The 19,163-nt window shown below is 40.1% G+C and overlaps 1 protein-coding gene across 1 annotated transcript; it reads left to right on the forward strand.

Moving 5' to 3' along the window:
* Nucleotide 1: 1 nt before the first annotated feature.
* On the forward strand, nucleotides 2–17,637 carry DHFR (dihydrofolate reductase). Its single transcript, XM_077936263.1, has 6 exons — nucleotides 2–308; nucleotides 1,146–1,195; nucleotides 2,337–2,442; nucleotides 3,813–3,939; nucleotides 15,444–15,559; nucleotides 15,787–17,637. The coding sequence occupies exons 1-6, from the start codon at nucleotides 97–99 to the stop codon at nucleotides 15,863–15,865; spliced, it is 690 nt and encodes a 229-aa protein (XP_077792389.1). The 5' UTR covers nucleotides 2–96; the 3' UTR covers nucleotides 15,866–17,637.
* The last annotated feature ends 1,526 nt before the right edge of the window (nucleotides 17,638–19,163 follow it).

The following is a 19,163-nucleotide window of genomic DNA, read 5'->3' on the forward strand; positions in this document are numbered from 1 at the left end:
GGAAACCGTTGGATTTCGTCACAGGAGGGGGGGGGGAGAGCATTGTTTTATTTAAGTCGCGGAGCCTCGTGGGAGGAGGTGGTGTCCAACCTACGCATGCGCAAAGGGCGCAGACCTCCACCACCCCGCCCCTCCGTTGGACTCGTGGGCTGTTTAATTCCAAAGTCTAACAGAGGCCGCTTCAGTACCGAAGGCAGATTCAGCACAGGCACGGGAGGCATTATGGTTCTCTCATTAAATTCCATTGCTGCTGTATCCCTGAACATGGGCATCGGGAAGAATGGGAATCTTCCCTGGCCCCCGCTCAGGTAAAAATTCTTGTTCGCTTATCTTTTATCCCGCGCTTTTAAAATGAATACAAATCCCAGCATGCACTGCTGTCTTTACACGACGGGTGATTGTGCTGAGGTCGAGCAAAGCAGGCTGGGAGTTGGTGTCTTTTCTGAAACTATATTATGCTAGTCAAAGGGGCAGTAATTGTAATCGTTTAATTATACATACCTTTTACATACTTATTCAGCCTCTCCTCCCTCCCACCCCCGGATATTTTTATGGCACCCTTCAGGACAGAAAACCCTTTCCAAGGCTGCCGGTGGAAATGCTATAAAAATCAGTGTAAAAAATATAAAACATACCAAACGCCTAACAATATATAATTTTAAAAACTAAAGCAGCAGCATAGAACTAGCTCCGAGCCAGGCCAGCAACCCATCAAAAATATAGCATAAAACATAAGAGGTGGTCTGAGTATACAACCCAACTTCATTAAAAATAGATGGAGATAAAAACAAGTATTGGCAGCACATAATATCTGTAAGTCTGGATTGGTACAAATTTTGCTTTAGTGAGCAATTTTAGGCTTACTATGGAAATCTCTTACGCACTCCCATCACATTCATTCTCACCGTGTATCAGGGAATCTTGATCCCAGTGCCTTATAGAAACAGTAATGGTGGCTCAACGGCATGCACAAATAAATAAACAAATAACCCAAATAGGGGTGTGTGAAATCAAACCAATCCACAGTTGTATGAGCTACAAAGTTAGGGTTTAACAAAAGAACTGCTGAAGTCTTGAGGTCAGGAATAAATATAGCTATTGCAAGGATGACATGATTACAACATTGTTCATTTGTTTTTGAACAGGAATGAGTTTAAGTATTTTCAGAAAATGACAGTGACACCTACACAAGAAGGTAATGTTAGTTAACTTTCCATGGGTCCTGTTTTGTTTGTTTCAACCACGAGCTCTCATCTATATACTTTGGGAAATGAGTGACTTTGGTCCAGATTAATTTTTTATTCTGGTGAAAGGACCTTCAAATCTAAGCATATTTCAAAATTTTAAACAAATGAGGTTCGTGATCCTAATGCTAGTTATCATGCCATGTCTACAAGTTGCTGAGGAAGAGAGGTGTCGTGTGTTTTAGTGTATGGCAGTGCTTAGTGATGTGAGAATATTCTCCACAAATTGTAAATTCTGTGTCGTCTACACAGCTGCTTTAAATGTACACACCTCATTAATCAAGATTATTCTTCAAAAGATTATTCTCAAGAATTTAACATCACTAGCAGTTCTATATGACTGCAGTCCTGGTTCAGTTGAGGTTGGTGGCACAAACCTTCCATGGAAGATTGTAGACTTATGTCTGCATCCTAAACAGGTGATTTAATAATAGCACATTTATTTGGCAAGTTAGAGTATTCATTCTGCACACACATCTCTTGTGGAGCTATAAAACAACCGTTACAATTTTAGTGTTGCTGTTGTTGTTGTTATATTGCAAATCTGTGATGACTGGTGTGCATTAGGACTGGTAGGGTGAAAGGTAGGAAGACCAGCAGTACATGGATCCAGAGCCAATGACAGGCAGAGCCCACTAACTCTAATTTTGTCCCAATCCTCTTGCTGGGTTCTACAAGGACTAAACGGAGACTCTTGAATTATTTGCTTGTTAAAATCTGGAATTAAATATGTTGTCTTTTTTCTTCCATTACTCTTCTTATAACCTAGGTCCATTGACTTAAATGGTATTAATTCAAAGCATATTAATAGTAAAAATAAAAGGTTTAAATTGTCTCTGTTAACTCAGTTGGTTTGAGCATGGTGCTGATAATACCAAGGTCGCAGGTTTGATCCCCATACAGGCCAGATGCATATTGCAGGGGGTTGGACTAGATGACCCTTCCAACTCTACAATTCTATGATTCTATGAATTCAACTGGTATTAAGTCGAATATTGTGGTGCTACTGCTTAAATAGACGTTGCATGGCCATACCACCACCACTAGATGTCAGTAGGTAATAACATCAAGTATGTTCTTTATATTTTACAGGAAAACAAAATGTAGTGATAATGGGTAAAAGGACTTGGTTCTCCATTCCTGAGAAGAATCGCCCTTTAAAAGGCAGAATTAATATAGTACTCAGCAAGGAACTGGTGTAAGTACCCATATATATTTTTGAAAAATTGGAACAGGATATAAAATCATTTACTGAATTTAACTGGCTCAGTGGGATTACTTTTAAAAGTTTCTGTGTTAGCAATAGTACCTTTTAAAACTAATCCCCTGTTCAGTGCTAAAAATGCCTATTCTGTAGAAAGTGTTGACTTTTCTATGTGCTCTTTAAAACCTGGGGGCCATGTCAGGACACATTTTCTGTTCTATATCTTTAATTCCTGCATGGTTACTAGTATTTTGGCTCCAAATTTCCAATTTGTCCCAAATATAGTTTCTATTTTAGATCCCACATTTCCTCCACAGAGCTCAGGGTGATTAGAAATGGTTCTCCCCCATTTTTGCCCTGACAGCAACCCTATGAAGTCAGTTAGACTGAAGGATAGTGACTGTTCCAGGGTCACCCAGTGAGCTTGATAGCTAAGTGGGGACTTGAACCTGGATCTCCCTAGTCCTGTTCCAACACTAACCACTACACCATGGTCAATGAAGCAGAAACATGGTAGATATAATGCTTGTAGTTCACAGCTGAGATTATTGCAATATTGTCATTTTTATACTTGGATGCATACATGCACAAACATACACACATATGAAACATGCATATATCTATAGACATTACTATTTTTGTAGTTGCCTGTAGTGTTCAACTGTAACTTGAGAGATATTATGCTGAGAAACAGCATGTGCATGCTTACGAAAATGTGATAGGAATACTCAAGGATGGATATATGCATGTATGTATGTATGTGAACTGTAGCATATCACTTGATTTCTAAAATTGTAGAAATATCTCAAGGACAACAAAAGCAAACTATCTCTGGTACAGCTAATATCGGTAATTTATTTTCATTTCCTGTATTATTTATTTATTGAATTTATATACCGCCCTATACCCAGGGGTCTCAGGGTGGTTCACAGAATAATGTCTTGTTCAAACTGTAGGCTTAACAGTTTATGAGGATGTAGTTTTACCTTCTCTCAGAAGTGGTTTTACACTGTAATTCTAATTGTATACAGTGGTACCTCAGGTTACATACACTTCAGGTTACATATGCTTCAGGTTACAGACTCCGCTAACGCAGAAATAGTGCTTCAGGTTAAGAACTTTGCTTCAGGATGAGAACAGAAATCGTGCTCCAGCGGCGCAGCAGCAGCAGGAGGCCCCATTAGCTAAAGTGGTGCTTCAGGTTAAGAACAGTTTCAGGTTAAGTACGAACCTCCGGAACGAATTAAGTACTTAACCCGAGGTACCACTGTATCAGCCACAAAATCTAATGATCAAGGGATGGTTTTATAAAGGGGGGGGGGGAATGTGCTTAAATATTAAGCAGTGACATTTGTTTGTTCTAGGAAAATTCCTGAAGGAGCCCATTACCTGGCCAAAAGTCTAGATCAGGCATTAGATCTTCTGGAATCACCAGAGTTGGCAAGTAAAATAGACATGATTTGGATAGTTGGAGGCACTTCAGTTTATAAGGTATGGGTCAAACGCAAGATTAATATTCTAAAATAATGTAATATAATAATCAAAGATGGACAATACCTACTTTTAGCATGGCCTTTTCACATCCTGACAATTTTCAAATCATTGAAGTAGACGGTACATTTAAAACAGTTTCCATAGTGGGCTTTTCTCCAAATGTAGCTGTACTTTTCATTTAACAAATTAACATTCATTTTAGAAAATTATTAATTCTATTCAAAAGAATTGCAAAGTGATATACTAAACAGAAATTTAATACAATATATTAACAATCAAGTATAAATCTAAAAAAATACATACTATTCGACCAATAGTACTTACCATAGTGGCTGGTACAAAATGCCAGCCAGTCACATTGTACAGCAGTGCAAGATAAAAACTTACACAGCCTCAGAATTCAGATAAATATAATATCCTACCCTACCTCCCGCCTGGGGTGCACAGTCACTCCCTCCCCATCTCACACCAGTGGGAAGGGAGCAGCTAGGTGCAATCCACCAAGAAACAATACAGTTTTTGCTTATTTATTTTAATGGTCCTTAGATGGGATTTTCCAGCAAGCCACATTAAAATAAATGCAGGCTAAACAAGTACAATCCTTTGTGAATTGTTAAAAAGAAGGGTGCACATTCTCACCACATTTTTTACCTTCCCAGTTTCTACTGATATTTTTTATATAAAATAAATACATATGTTATCCTGGTTACTATAGTGAAGCTTTTTTTGTGCTTTTGGCTTCTGTAACCTCCTAATATGGACATTTAGTGCTTTATTATTATGCATTTTAGTTTGTTTATTGTATAACATTCATTTTCAATGGATGTTGTGAACTGACTTGAATAATTCTGAGAACCTGAAATACATTTTAAAATAACCTGCCTCCTACTGGAGTATAATGTTTATCTTCCATTTAGAAGAAAACGCCAATTGAGAACTGAACAGTCAAAATGCATGCTTCACAAAGCTGCTTTTGTAGTGTTCCAAAAATGTATACTTCAGTTAATAATTTATATTCTTCATATCTAACCTAGTTAAGTTTTATGCCTTCTGCTTCACTTCCTGTTACTTAAAAGAGAGCAGTGCTATTCAGCGTTGCAACTCTCAGGCATTAATTGTTTGTTTTTTATTATTGTTCCCTGCGTCCTGTTGTTCGTGTGGTGGGTTAACTTCATAGCCACAGGCTGTCTTGCCCAAGAGAGTATGCTACTCTACTAGTCAATGTAACATTTTTATGTAAATTCTGTCTATAACTTCAAGTTCTAGTAATAAAGCCACTTCCTGATAGCCTGCAAGGAAAAAGTAAAGTGGTTCTAGAGAAAGCTTTATTTTTGAGCTAACATTATGGTTTTAATGAGATGGACTAAATTAACATGAACACCAATAAAAATTCAAAGTGTTTTAGTGCATTTATCAGAGATGTAGTATGCTGAATGATAAGAGTTTCTAAAAGACTACTATTATTTTATGAACAGGTGTGTGGGTAGAAAATTATCTATGGGTACTGAATATCTGCTGGTAATTGAAATGAATCATTTTATTTTATGTAATCCATTAGTTGCATGAATTTGCTTTTGAAAGCTTTGTTTTTGACATTACTGTGTTACATGTTTTAATGTAACAGCTTTTGCAACACATCATTAGGCAAAGCCAGTGTTGGGGGCAGTGGGGTATAGAACTTTACCAATTAAAGGTTAAAGGGACCCCTCACTGTTAGGTCCAGTCGTGGACGACTCTGGGGTTGCGGCGCTCATCTCGCTTTACTTGGCTGAGGGAGCCGACATACAGCTTCCGGGTCATGTGGCCAGCATGACTAAGCCGCTTCTGGAGAACCAAAGCAGTGCACGGAAATGCCGTTTACCTTCCCGCCGGAGTGGTACCTATTTATCTACTTGCACTTCGACATGCTTTAGAACAGGTTGGCAGGAGCTGGGACCGAGCAACGGGAGCTCACCCCGACATGGGGGTTCGAACCGCTGACCTTCTGATCGCCAAGCCCTAGGCTCTGTGGTTTGGTTTAATTTGTAACCTCACCCAATCCAAAGAACTCTGGCCATACAAGTTTGGGGTGAAAGTATATACATTAAAATTGCAACTTTATCCTAGTCAGTTCAAAATGTCATTTTACTTCTAGGTAAGTACGAAAATCCATGACAAGTATCATACTGTTGGACTTGGATTGAGGAGTTGAAATTTCCACATACCTGTGGAAGCACTCTGAAGCGGCAGGAGAATGTCTGTCTCAAACCCCTTGGAAGAATGAAGGGGTTAGAATTGTGATTAATAATAAATATGTTCCTTTATGTCACTAAAAGGGGCAGGGTGGGGCAGAATTTAGTGTTTGCAGACATTCTCAGTGGTGTTTCAAATATACATGTTTTCACTGCCTCGAAACGTAACCCCTGGGTATATGCGGGGTGGCCTGCACATAACTGGGCAGAAAGTGAAAAGGGTGCTTCATAGTTGCAACATGTGGGTGAGGAGGAAGATGCAGGAGGTTACAGGATGGTGGGGTTGTGTACAAGTGGGGGCATGGGAACGTGAAGAGCAAGTTCATAGTTGCCTAGGGTGGGAAGGGAAAGTTATAAAGGGCTAATGGGAGGGGGGTGGGAGCAGGGTGAGCACGCACACGTAGTGAATTACATACACTTAATACAGCTACATGGTGATTGTACAGAAATACCTTTAATTAAGAAGGCACGTAGGGTGATATCAAACGTAAGTGTGCTGATTTTGATGGGTCTTCTCTGAGGATGACTAACATTGACTCTTGCCCATTGTACATAGCTTTCTGACAATGTTTGGATCCTCTTCCAAACACATTCCTTTCTCATGTGTTGAATATTGTCATAAAGCTTTCTGCTAGGGTTCCAAATGGGGACACGGGTGGCACTATGGGTTAAACCACAGAGCCTAGGACTTGTCGATCAGAAGGTCGGCGGTTCAAATCACCGCGACGGGGTGAGCTCCCATTGCTCGGTCCCTGCTCCTGCCAACCTAGTAGTTCGAAAGCACGTCAAAGTGCAAGTAGTTAAATAGGTACCACTCCGGCGGGAAGGTAAACGGTGTTTCCATGCACTGCTCTGGTTTGCCAGAAGCGGCTTAGTCATGCTGGCCACATGACCCGGAAGCTGTACGCCGGCTCCCTCGGCCAACAAAGCGAGATGAGCGCTGCAACCCCAGAGTCGGACACGACTGGACCTAATGGTCAGGGGTACCTTTACCTTTACCTTATGGGTTCCAAGAGTGTTGCCTGGGGCATAATGAACTCTTTGGAACAAAACTTGGCATTACAGCTACATCACAGGAGGTGTGATAATACGGATAATACAAAGTGCTATTCATTCTGCATGTCTTAATTCTTCTATTTTACTCAACAAGGTGGCAGTATCAAAGAAGAGCACTAGGTAAAGATTTTCATAAGTGCTTCTATTTCATACCTACAGGGGGGGGGGAACAAATGCTGGATCCTCAATGATGAATATGATTTGTCCTAGTCTTTCCTCTTTCCTGCTGATTGTACTGTTCCTTCAAACAGACCACATAGGGCCAAACTATTCATGTGATGCTAAGTATGTCGTTAGAAGGCCCCTCAAAGTGCATTAAAAAACAACAACAGCAGGCATGGGAGTTCGATTTTCATTGCACTGCAACATGAAAAGAGGTTTAACCCTTTCTATTTTCCAGCAATCCTTCTGAAATACACACTCAATATTAATCTGTGCAGGGGGAAGGTTGTTCTCATTACTGTTGATGGAAGCCTTTTTCTGAAGCTAATAGCAATGCTTTGGAGTTGCTATTTTTGTCAGGACTGTGCAGGGAAATAAACCTCCCCTCCTTGGATACCGTGGTCCTAATAAAACTGGGAACTGTGTTGTTTGTTGAAACATATTGATGTACAGTGGTATCTCTGGTTACGAACGGGACCCGTTCTGGGGGCCTGGCCGTATCCTGAAAATTTCGTAACCGGAGGACCGCTTCTGCGCATGCATGAGCGGCAAACCCACTTCCGGGTTTGCCGCGTTCGCAACCCGAAGATTACGTTACCCGAAGATAATTCTTAGTGATACTGTAATTCTTCGTGAGGATCACACATAGTTTGCCCCTTAGAGAGGAACTGGTATAGTGTATGTAGCATGAAGTTTCATATACAACAGTCTACTGGTGTATGGGTTAAGAACATGGTAGAGTCAATACTAGTAGTGCAAACTTGCAAGATCAGGGTTACAGACCATGATTGAAATATGATACCTGTGTGCTACCTGTTGTAGCTGAGTTGGGAATGTGCTCTCGCCCTCATGTGCTTGCAGGCTTCCCAAAGGCATCTGGTTGGCTACTGTGAAAACAGGGTGCTGCGCTAGCAGAGCTCATTTTCTGTTTGTTCTGGTAACAACTGTAATCCACCTCACTGATAAATTTTATATAGCCACTACACATTTTATACAGACGAGCAAATGGCACTGAGTTAAATGTGCCTGTTGTTTGGTAGATTTAAATATATTTTCTGAGCCATGATTCATAAACAGTTTTCAGTGGCAAACAATGTGCTGGTTGAGGCTGTTTTATACACGAATGGACAGTGTCACCTGAATGCTTTTTGATTAAAGCATTGTGTAAAGAATTACTCATTTGGCAAAAGGACAGGAGGGGGTGTTAAGCTTATCAGTCACTGAACAATGGAAAATGAAAGCCCTTTGCTGTACACTCTCATAAAATACTTTGCTCCATATTTAATGTCAGAGTGTTTAAAAGAACATATTATATTCTGTTGTATTTAGCATGGCTTCCAGCTTTTTCCAATTACTTTCCTTGCATTAATTAAGAACCATTTATTTGCGCTTTATTACTGTAGCAAATATCTGTTTAAAAGATAAACTGTCTCTTTAATAGAGTACTTCCCAACAAAAGCAGTCAGCATACTCACTGATTTGCTAAAAATGCTACTCTGTAAGCTTCACATTGAATAAATGCCCAGAGCCAGAATGTCGGGGGAGTGAGAGTACGACATAGTATGTTGTACAAAACAGCAAAGATCTAAATATAGGTAGTCCAATATGTTTTGTATGATTTCATTTATGAAATCATTTTAATAATAAAAGTTTGATTTTAATAAAATAAATGCCAAGTACTTATCAGTAATACCATGTACCAGAACTCTGGAGGAAGTAGCTTTATATATTATTACTGGGTAATTTGGTAGACCAATACTTGGATGTTTTTCCTTTTTTCTGTAGGCTAAAAAATTATCAATACTTTTGTGTGTGTGTGTATATGAAAAAAATACAGGGAAGAAGTCTGGTATGTCCTTGACCCTAACAGCCCATACCTCACTCTTGAGAGTTATTGCAATAGTTTAATAAGCCCTTTTCCCCCCTAAAAGGATTCATTAAAAAGTTTGTTTAAGATGTTGTGATGCTGGTGCGTGCACACACACACATTGTGCTAGGATAGTAAGTGAATCTACATTGGGGAAGTAGACAAACCCTTGGAACTAGGCAAGCAAGAGGGAAGAAAGCGGGAGGAAGCGCACCTTTCACTTCTTGTTTGCCAGTCATTCTGAGACTGGAACATTCCTATGTACTCAGGTTTACTTGAGAGGGTTTGTGTGATGAAGACCTTTGAAATTAATTAACATGAGTAATTTAGGTCCACTTGATTCAATAGGTCTACTCTGAGTAAAATGAAGTTGAGTACCACCCTGAGTCTGCCTTTAAAAGATTGTTTTATTGCATGCACTCCACTTCTGCGTTCACGTTAACATAAAAGGCTATGCTCTATGTTACCCCTACCAACAGGAGTTCAGCTGGTGGGTATATGAGAAGGTCATAGCACCTCGACTTTGGGATGCCTTTTCTAAAGAGGTCCACCATGTTCCATCATTACCTGTTTTTTTAAGCCAATTGTTGAAAAAAAGGCTGTTCTAGGGTCTCTTCAGCTATACGAAAATTTCGATACAGTACAAACTTATGCATGCTTACTCAAAAGTAAGTCTCACTGTGTTCATTGGGGCTTATTTTACTATAGTAAGCATGTTTTGAATTGAAGTTATGATAATCATTTATTGAATTGTTAGTTTGCATTTTTGTTTAACTTTTATTTTAGAGACTAGTTGCTTTGAGGGCCATTGGTAGAGGTGTGTAATAACCACAAGATTTGGCTTAGACTCCAGTTTGGTGCTTTGGAAACAGATTTGGTTCAGACTGCTTCAGAGCCTGCCCAGTTCACCTCTGATCTGAATCCAAATCCCAGTTTGGAGAAAACAAAGTTGTGTGCCTCCCTAGTGCTTATAGTGGAGAAAACAACAAACGGCTATAGCTTTTCTTTTTGACAAAACTGATTGAAATTAACAGGCATAGGTCTCAGCTCCTGCCAGACTCTTTTGGGTCTCAGCTCCTGCCAACGTAGCAGTTCAAAAGCGTGCCAGTGCAAGTAGATAAATAGGTACTGCTGCAGCAGGAAGGTAAATGGCGTTTCCGTGCACTCTTGTTTCCGTCACGGTGTTCCATTGCACCAGAAGTGGTTTAGTTATGCTGGCCACATGATTCAGAAAGCTGTCTCTGGACAAAAGCCGGCTCCCTCAGCCTGAAAAGCGAGATGAGTGCTGCAACCTCATAGTTACCTTTGACTGGGCTTAACCATCCAAGGGTCCTTTACCTTTATACAGTACTGCTCTGCTTAATTGAGTGTGCTAATCTACACTATGCTTGCAAGCAATTGCCAGTTCAGTAGTGCTGATGATGGAGGCTGCTGCATCAACACTGAGGGCAGAATGGTTCTAGTATCATGGAAATATCACAAATGGTGGCAGTGCAGCCACATCAGGACTATAGTACATGATCTGACACTTTCTAGAAGCAGTGCCATTCAGGAGATGTTCAGGCCTTTAAAATAATACACAGTTCTAATATAGAAAACAAATGTGAAATTATTTATCCAAAATTAGCAATCAACTCTTATTCATATAAAAGAAACATGCTGATTTGACATCTTGGAAAATTATAAAATGGGGGACGGGTGGAAGAAAGGTTAGAGCATGACTCATTGATGGAGTCATAAGTCACTTAAATCCCGGTCTTCTGTATTTTAAGTGCCTTTTTAGAAGTGCTCGCTAAGATTGAAGTGGGAGGATTTGAACTTCTGCTCTGAATAAGAGGTGTGGGGGTGGGGACTTGGTTGAAAGAAATGTAGCAACGTCTTAACTATATTTGAGTTGATGCCAACTGACAATGTGACTTTAAAAAAACCAACAACATTTATAAGATGCAGTGGAATCTTTTTCCTTCCTTTTGTGTACAAGAACTGTGTGAGATTAGTAGTTGAACGTTGCCCACTGTCCTGTGTCAGTAGATGTAAGTATGTGGGATTCACTGTGGGGTTTTCTCTTTCTCCCCTCATTTTGTTAAGCTGCAAGTGCTTAGCAAGGGAAGATTTGGCACTGCAAGAATGGAAGGATTAATTCAAGAGCTAATCCTTAGTGGTTTCTTAGTATTTCCTTTTCCTTGAAATTTGTTTTATATAATCAGCAGAATGAATCCTCTCTGAAAACTCTGCAGTATGTACACAGAGGATTCTAAAGCAAACACTAGTATTAGATTCCATATGAAACTATTTTTTTAGCAGGATACAATGCAGTTTGGAAGTTACTTTCCACATGTGGCAGCAACTTCATTGCTTAATTTGTAAGAAATTTCTCCTTTCCCAAAATGGTGGACTTTTTGTTGCAGAATTTACACGGAAATAGAAGTATGCCCAAGGTGGGTAGGGGAAGACATAAAAGTGAACAAAGTAAACTAATGTGAAATTTACTTTTGTAAATTTGAAAAACTCATAACCTTTGTACCTTCCACCCAGACAACCAAAAAGCATTATCAGAATTCAAGGGCACATTGTAGCCTGGCAAAAACACGTGGGCTGTGAAACAGGGCCAGTGAAGGGTGTGTCCTGGTGAGAGTTTTGAAGGCCAGCTGGAGAAGCCTGGAGGCCCCTGGCCGAACGATTCCCCATCAGTGATGTAGCCCCAAGTACTTTAAAATCTGTTTCTGGTTTTGATCATGCCTTTGTATTGATTTGGTCTTAGTGGTGGATACGTTGCAAAAGTTGGTAGCAGGCAATGGAGACAGAGAGGATTACAATCAATGGATAGTATAATTTTATTCCTGTGCACTCCTTATAAAGAAATGAAATAAAAAATTGGCTTTTCTTGGTCATTAAATGCCAAAAGAATTCTATTTCACTGATGTGTTCTCCTTTTTACCTGAAAGTATTCAAACTGAACCAGTTGCTTTATAAATTTGTGGCCTCAGCAACTGCTGACTTAAATTGTTGGATTAGATCTGCATGAACAGACGTTTGTCAAAGCAACAGTTACCAACTCAATGTTAAGTGAATCATCTTTAGAAGATTAAGTGTTCTGTGGGAGAAAAGTGGAAAGAGAATTTGAAATCTTTATGTTGGTAACCATATAGCTGTAGCTGGTTGTGTACTTTTCATAAGCAGGCCTGGGGGCGGATTCCTGCATCTGTAAATTAAAGAAAGAGGCTACACTTATCAGAACGCACAATATTTCAAAACTGATTGCTTCTCCTTATGTGTCCTTTAAAAAAAATAATCAAATGGCTGCCACATTCCAGGCTAAATTAATACAGTTGTGCATGGCTGTGTTCAGATATCACTCTAAACTATGGTTTGGCATAACCTCCTCCCACACTCTCAGTCCTCCCTTCTCCTCTCAGATGTCTGAGAAGAGGAATTTAGAAGCTTTTGCATCAACTTTTGGTTGACCACTGTTTATTGTCTTATGTGGTATTGTGGTTAATCTTAAGTAGGGTTAGGTTTAATAAGCCAACTTCAGAAACCATGTTTTAAACATGGCTTATTTGAAACTAACCTCAATTAAGATTAACTTAATTTAGAAGGCACAACAAGCTATGGATAATCAAAGCAGAAGGAGAATATATCAAACTTCTCTTTCTGAGTGTTCAGGTGGAAAGTAGGTGGAGTGCAGGAGCCCAGGAAAAGGCTATGTTCATTCATGTCTTGCTAAACTATAGTTCAGCATGAAGTCCAAATGCAGCCAATATACCGTATTTTTCGTCCCATAGGACACACCGGCCCATAGGACACACCTAGTTTTTTGGGGGGGAAATAAAGGAAATTTCCCCCCCTTTATTTCCCCCCCAAAACCAGGTTGGGGAATCCAAACCAGGTCAGGGAACAGCGGGATGGCGGCGCACCGCCTCCCTGCTGTCCCCCGAGCTTGTAGGGCTGCCCGAAGCACGGGGCGCTCTGCTTCAGCTCTCCCCGCACTCCGTGCAGCAGGCTGATATCCGCAGCCTAGGGAGCCCTGCGGGAACCCTGCGGATGTCTGCCCAAAGCGCAGGGCGCTCTGCTTCAGCGCACCCCGCACTCTGTGCAGCAGGCTGCTATCTGCAGCCTAGGGAGCCCTGCGGGAACTCCCGCGGGCTCCCCAGGCTTGCTGATAGCTTCCTGGAGCTTGGAGAGCGAGAGGGGTCAGCAAAAGCCTGTATTCGCCACATAGGACGCACACAGATTTGCCCTTCATTTTTGGAGGGGAAAAAGTGTGTCCTATAGGGCAAAAAATGGGACGCGGGTGGCGCTGTGGGTAAAAGCCTCAGTGCCTAGGGCTTGCCGATCGAAAGGTTGGCGGTTCGAATCCCCGCGGCGGGGTGCGCTCCCGTTGCTCGGTCCCAGCGCCTGCCAACCTAGCAGTTCGAAAGCACCCTTAAGTGCAAGTAGATAAATAGGGACCGCTTACTAGCGGGAAGGTAAACGGCGTTTCCGTGTGCGGCTCTGGCTCGCCAGAGCAGCGATGTCACGCTGGCCACGTGACCCGGAAGTGTCTCCGGACAGCGCTGGCCCCCGGCCTCTTGAGTGAGATGGGCGCACAACCCTAGAGTCTGTCAAGACTGGCCCGTACGGGCAGGGGTACCTTTACCTTTTATAGGGCAAAAAATACGGTATTGTATTTTTTATTTTATTTTATTGAAAAAGCTTGGCCTCAAAAAAAATTTGATGCCCACATAAATCTTTTTATCTTCTTGGGTTAAATTATCTTTGTGTGACATACGTTTCTATAGATGTGTTTATGAGGAATGGTTTTGGATTTGTTTGCAAGTTGTGAAAATTGTCTGCTACTTCATATCTGCTTTATATCTGTGGTCTGGAAATAAACAACAGGAGTGGTTGTGATAATCTTCCTGCCCTGCAGTTACTGTATTCACAGGGATTCTTGTAGTGTCCTTTCAAGTGGATAATGTTCTGAGTTTTGTTTTCAGACCTAATTTCTATGTTAATATGATGTAAAGGAAAACCACAAGTGGGTTCAGTTCTTTTTTAAAAAAAATCCAGCAGAGGACACAGAAACACGACCATAATTACCACAGTCATCAATGAGAGGAGGAGACCATTGAAAAGAATGCCCTGTGCGGGGGGGGGGGGAGGGTAGACCATCCTTGTAAGAGGCAGGCTACAGGGCACTGTAGGTTAAGTGTTGGGAAACTCTTGGCATTAACTATATGAATGGGTGGAGGATCTGAGGAAATATTCTGCTGCTCCCATGTTTAACAGAATTGATTTTTTGTATAGCTACACTGTGATATTTATGTATTATATACTATTGCTGCCATTTTTAGGACTTTGCTAACGTAATTTACTCTTTGCATCTTTGCACTCTGCAACTGTTTTGAGCTTTTGACTTTATTGTATGTCGAGACCCTGTAACCACCCCCTCGAAGATGAATGAAAAACATTTGGTTAATGTTATTGGGCAAATTTTGGCCACAACTTTATTGGTTACAGAATTTGAGCAGTATTGGCTTAGGCATTGAATAGACCCGACTATATCTGACTCCTGCGCGCTGCACAGGGAGTCCAGTAAGGGTAAACCACCTTTGTATTTGTTAAAATTGTTTAATATGTCAGTGTCACTGCTGTGTGGCTCCATTTATTATTTTTGTAGTTTCTGTTTTTGCTGTGCTGCAAACCACTTTGGGTGCAGTTTTTTGTGGAGAATGGGGATGCAAATTAAACAATAGTAACTCGTTGTGACCATGTGATGTCCTTTGAGAATCTGTCTGCTCCTTTTGGTTTCCCAAAACTGCAATATTTCTAAAGATGTTTACAGTTTTCAGTAAATGTCTTACTGTCTAGGGTTGCCATATGTCTGGGATTTCCTGGACATGTCCTTTTGAGGGGGGCCAGAGCACCCATCCAGGCAGATTTCTGCATTTTTCATGGATTGATTTTTCATGAAATTGAAAAATCTACATAAGACATTCAAAACCCCCTAAAAAGTCTGAAACCCCATTTTAAAATACAATATAGTCATATAGAAACTCCTTATACTGTGTTTAAAACCAATTTACTGTCTGTAAATTGATTGATGATATATTATTAAAATTGCCTGTAAAAATTTTAAGTTCCTGCCCAGTATTGGCTAATTAAGAAAACACATATTCATTTATTTTATCTGGCTTTTTAAGGCAGCAATGGATAAGCCAGTTCATCAACGATTGTTTGTGACAAGAATCCTGCATTACTTTGAAAGTGATACATTCTTTCCAGAAATTGATTTAGAAAAATACAGGCTTCTACCTAGGTAAGTATGTTATGAACAGTAATCTCTCATTTTCATCTCAAGCTTTACTATTAGTGGCATAACAAAATATTTCCCAAGTTAATTTATGCTAATGCAAAACCTAAAAAGAAATATTAGAACCAACAATATGTGAAGGACAAAATAATCTCTTCATGTTTCTTCCAGCTTAGTCAAATATGTAATTATTCTTTTTATCAAACTACAAGCAATGCTTTCTCTCTACATAGTTTCCCAGGTGTCCCTGCTGATATTCAAGAAGAGAATGGCATTCAGTACAAATTTGAAGTGTATGAAAAGAGCATCTAAACTTCACCTGATGTGACAACTCTTTGCTCAAAACAAGCTTCTTAATTTAATCCATTTTGGCAGAATAAACGCTCCCCTCCCTCATGTGCTCTCCATGTTGCTTCCCCCTGACAACTGCAGATGCTGAGAATCAGACAGAGGGAGCACCAGGCTCTCCTTTGCCCTCGCAGAGACCAAAATTACATGGGAGTAAGCTCCACTGAAATAAATGTCTCTTTCGTGTAGTATTCATCTCTGGCTCACTCTCTTCAGGCTAATGCAAGTTCTGTTGGTGGAGAGGCTTCCTCACAACAAGCACAATACAGTGTAGAAACTACAATGAAAAAGTTGTCTCTTGTGTATGTGAGACTTCCATAAGTCCACTGAAAAATGCATTCCATGTTCACGGCTGGCAGAATAAATCATGGGTTTGTTTTTGTTATTGTTTTATAAATAAAAAGGTGTATTTTGAATTTCATCTTGTATGAATACTCTCTTGAACTACAACTCCCATCAACCCCCCAACCAGCTACTGGTCAATGCATAAGTTTTAGTTTCCAGCCATTAACTCACATTAAATTTCAATTTTCTAGCAATAGCTCAAACTTTAGGTCTCATCAATTTCATGCTTAAAATTGAAGTGGAGTTTTTTTTTCTGCTGTTGATAGTTTTTTTTATGAAAACCAAGAAAAAATTAAGTTGCTAGGCAGCAGTCACTTTGCTTATGAATCACTGCCTGGAGTAATTACCAGTGCTAAGAAGTTACTATAATCTCCATTAAGAAATTTTAAAAGTGAGTAATTTACCATCAATTGTGTTGGTCAATCTCGCCACAGAATCCTACAGAATAGGGGGGAAATGACAATTAGTGAAATTGTCTTAAACATTCTCTGGATAATACTATCTGATACATAGTCTTTCCCCCCTTCAGCTGCTCAAACAGAACACTGTTGTCAAATTATTTTCCATAACACGTTTTTACTTCTCCACCCTGGTACCATCTTCCATTTAGTGCTCTTTTTGTAATTTTAGAGCAAGCCTTTGTTCAGTTTGCTGCTGAGCTTATATCAACATGTAAAAATGTGTGTGTATATATATATATATAAAATCCCAAGTTGTACAAAATGTGTTTTGTTACACTCAGCTATAACATCCCAATTTACTTCAGAGTCCAAAGGTGGTGAGGCAGACCATCCACCTTTCCACCCTAATTGAGGCAGATTTTACTGCCAGTACTGGGGATCCAAAATACCTGAAGCAGTGGTGGCTTGGATGGTCTCCCAAATGCCAAGAACCCCTCCCCCCAAAAAACCTCCTCCTTTTCCTTTTCCCTTTCAAAGTGCTGTCTCCACCCATTTCTGGCTAGCTGTACTCACAACCAATCAAGGTGAAGCTCTTGCTTAGCATACTGAGAATTTTGCCTGTATTGTTCCATCAAACTCTGATTTACCTGGGCCATCTGTCACAGATGCACCTGATTTTTTAAAAATAAAAATCACCTATGGCTTTAAAAATAAATTATCATACTAAATGGAGTTAAACCCTTTTTATTTTTCTGGGGTTCAAAAATGACTTATGAACTTATGTTCATCAATGTAATTTAAGTCCTGGCATAAAAATGCCTAAATTGGATTTCAGTACTGATCTTAATATGTCACTGTGTGTTACTGTTTTCTAGTATTAAGAATGTCAGATGTGTAACTGCATTGAGATTATTTGTGACAAAGGGCGACATAGAAATGTATTGAATAAATAAAGTAAATAAATGCATTTTGCCTGAGAGTAAAAACAAAGTTTTGCCTTTGGTGTTCATCTCTGCCAACTAAGAAGTTGTAGAAGCCATTGATTCACTGCTGCTCCACTGTCACTCTTTTCCTTGCAGTGATGGATCTTGGGGTCTCAAATTTCACTGGCACCCTGTGCAACACTCAAATCCAGTGCCCCTCTGCCTATGGTGCTCCGTTCTGATTTAGTTGTGGCAGCCCCCGAATCTGCCTCTGTACCTGGTGAGCTACACAGCAGGTTTGATCATCTCATGGATGAGCCTGGCCTCCCTCATTGTTCTGTAGACATCACATTGAATAATAATGCCTATAGGCCTGAAGCTATTTCAAAACTAGTAACTAGTAGCTTTCTAAAGTACATGCCATAGCAATGTAAGGAATGTATGCACAATCCCTATTACCATTTCCTCTAAGACTCCAGCTACATGACACAAGAGCATGAACTGGCCAATTTCACACTAGTTCTAAAGTTGGCATTATGGCAAAATGAATTGTTTCACCTCCTGTACATTGTTCAAGAATGGTGGGCTGCTTTTAGGAACAGGAATATATTTTATAGGGACCTAATTTAGCTCTTTACTACACTCACTACTGCTGCTGTTCCAGCTTTTCCTAGCCATTGAACTTTTATTACTAGGGTTATTCAAGGTAGGGGTGATCAGTTATTTGACTTTATATCTAGACACAAGTGAAGGTGGATAAAAGAGAGAGCCTGTTATATGTGTGCATGAATGTATGGCAATGGCAACATCTGAAAAAAAGGGGCTACTGTTGCCCATTAAACGGCCACCACTGTGCACAGGGAAAAGCAGTCTGCTAATTAAACTCTCCAAAATTTTGCTGAAGGCTGGCATATTTTAGTTGAATCACCAGTCTACTTTTGGAACTGTAATGCAGACCAGCTGGTTTCAGCTTTCTTGCTAGTTCTACTATTAAACAATATTTAATTTTTAAGCTGTTTAGAACACTTTGTTCCCAGGGAAGCATGAATGAGGGGGATTAAATTATATCTGTATTATACTTCTCTTAGTGACTGGTAATTATATTGTCACTCATTGTGCCATGCTATTCACTGCACTTAGCTGCACAGAGAACTGAGGGAAATGGTTTTATTTTTCCTGTTCTACAACAAGAAGCTGACTCAAAGCTACTTTTAAAGTATCTAACTGATGCCAGTGGGGCTACTTGTGAGAAAAGAAAGGGCAACATTATGAAGATGAATAATTTCCCATTGCCTCAAAGTGAGGTATATAGGACAAGTGAATATTTTTTAAAGCGTTTTGGAAAACTTCATTTGTGTTCTGATGTACAGTGGTACCTCGGGTTAAGTACTTAATTTGTTCTGGAGGTCCGTTCTTAACCTGAAACTGTTCTTAACCTGAAGCACCACTTTAGCTAATGGAGCCTCCTGCTGCTGCCGCACTGCCGGAGCACGATGTCAGTTCTCATCCTGAAGCAAAGTACTTAACCTGAGGTAATATTTCTGGGTTAGCAGAGACTGTAACCTGAAGCGTATGTAACCTGAGGTACCACTG

The sequence above is a fragment of the Podarcis muralis genome, chromosome 11, assembly GCF_964188315.1.
Source record: "Podarcis muralis chromosome 11, rPodMur119.hap1.1, whole genome shotgun sequence".
Classification (NCBI taxonomy): domain Eukaryota; kingdom Metazoa; phylum Chordata; class Lepidosauria; order Squamata; family Lacertidae; genus Podarcis; species Podarcis muralis.

Coding starts and splice junctions, on each gene's coding strand:
- DHFR (XM_077936263.1), top strand. CDS start 97: ATGCGCAAAGGGCGCAGACCTCCACCACCCCGCCCCTCCGTTGGACTC. Junction 309..1,145: donor CTTCCCTGGCCCCCGCTCAG/GTAAAAATTCTT, acceptor GTTTTTGAACAG/GAATGAGTTTAAGTATTTTC. Junction 2,443..3,812: donor GTACTCAGCAAGGAACTGGT/GTAAGTACCCAT, acceptor TGTTTGTTCTAG/GAAAATTCCTGAAGGAGCCC.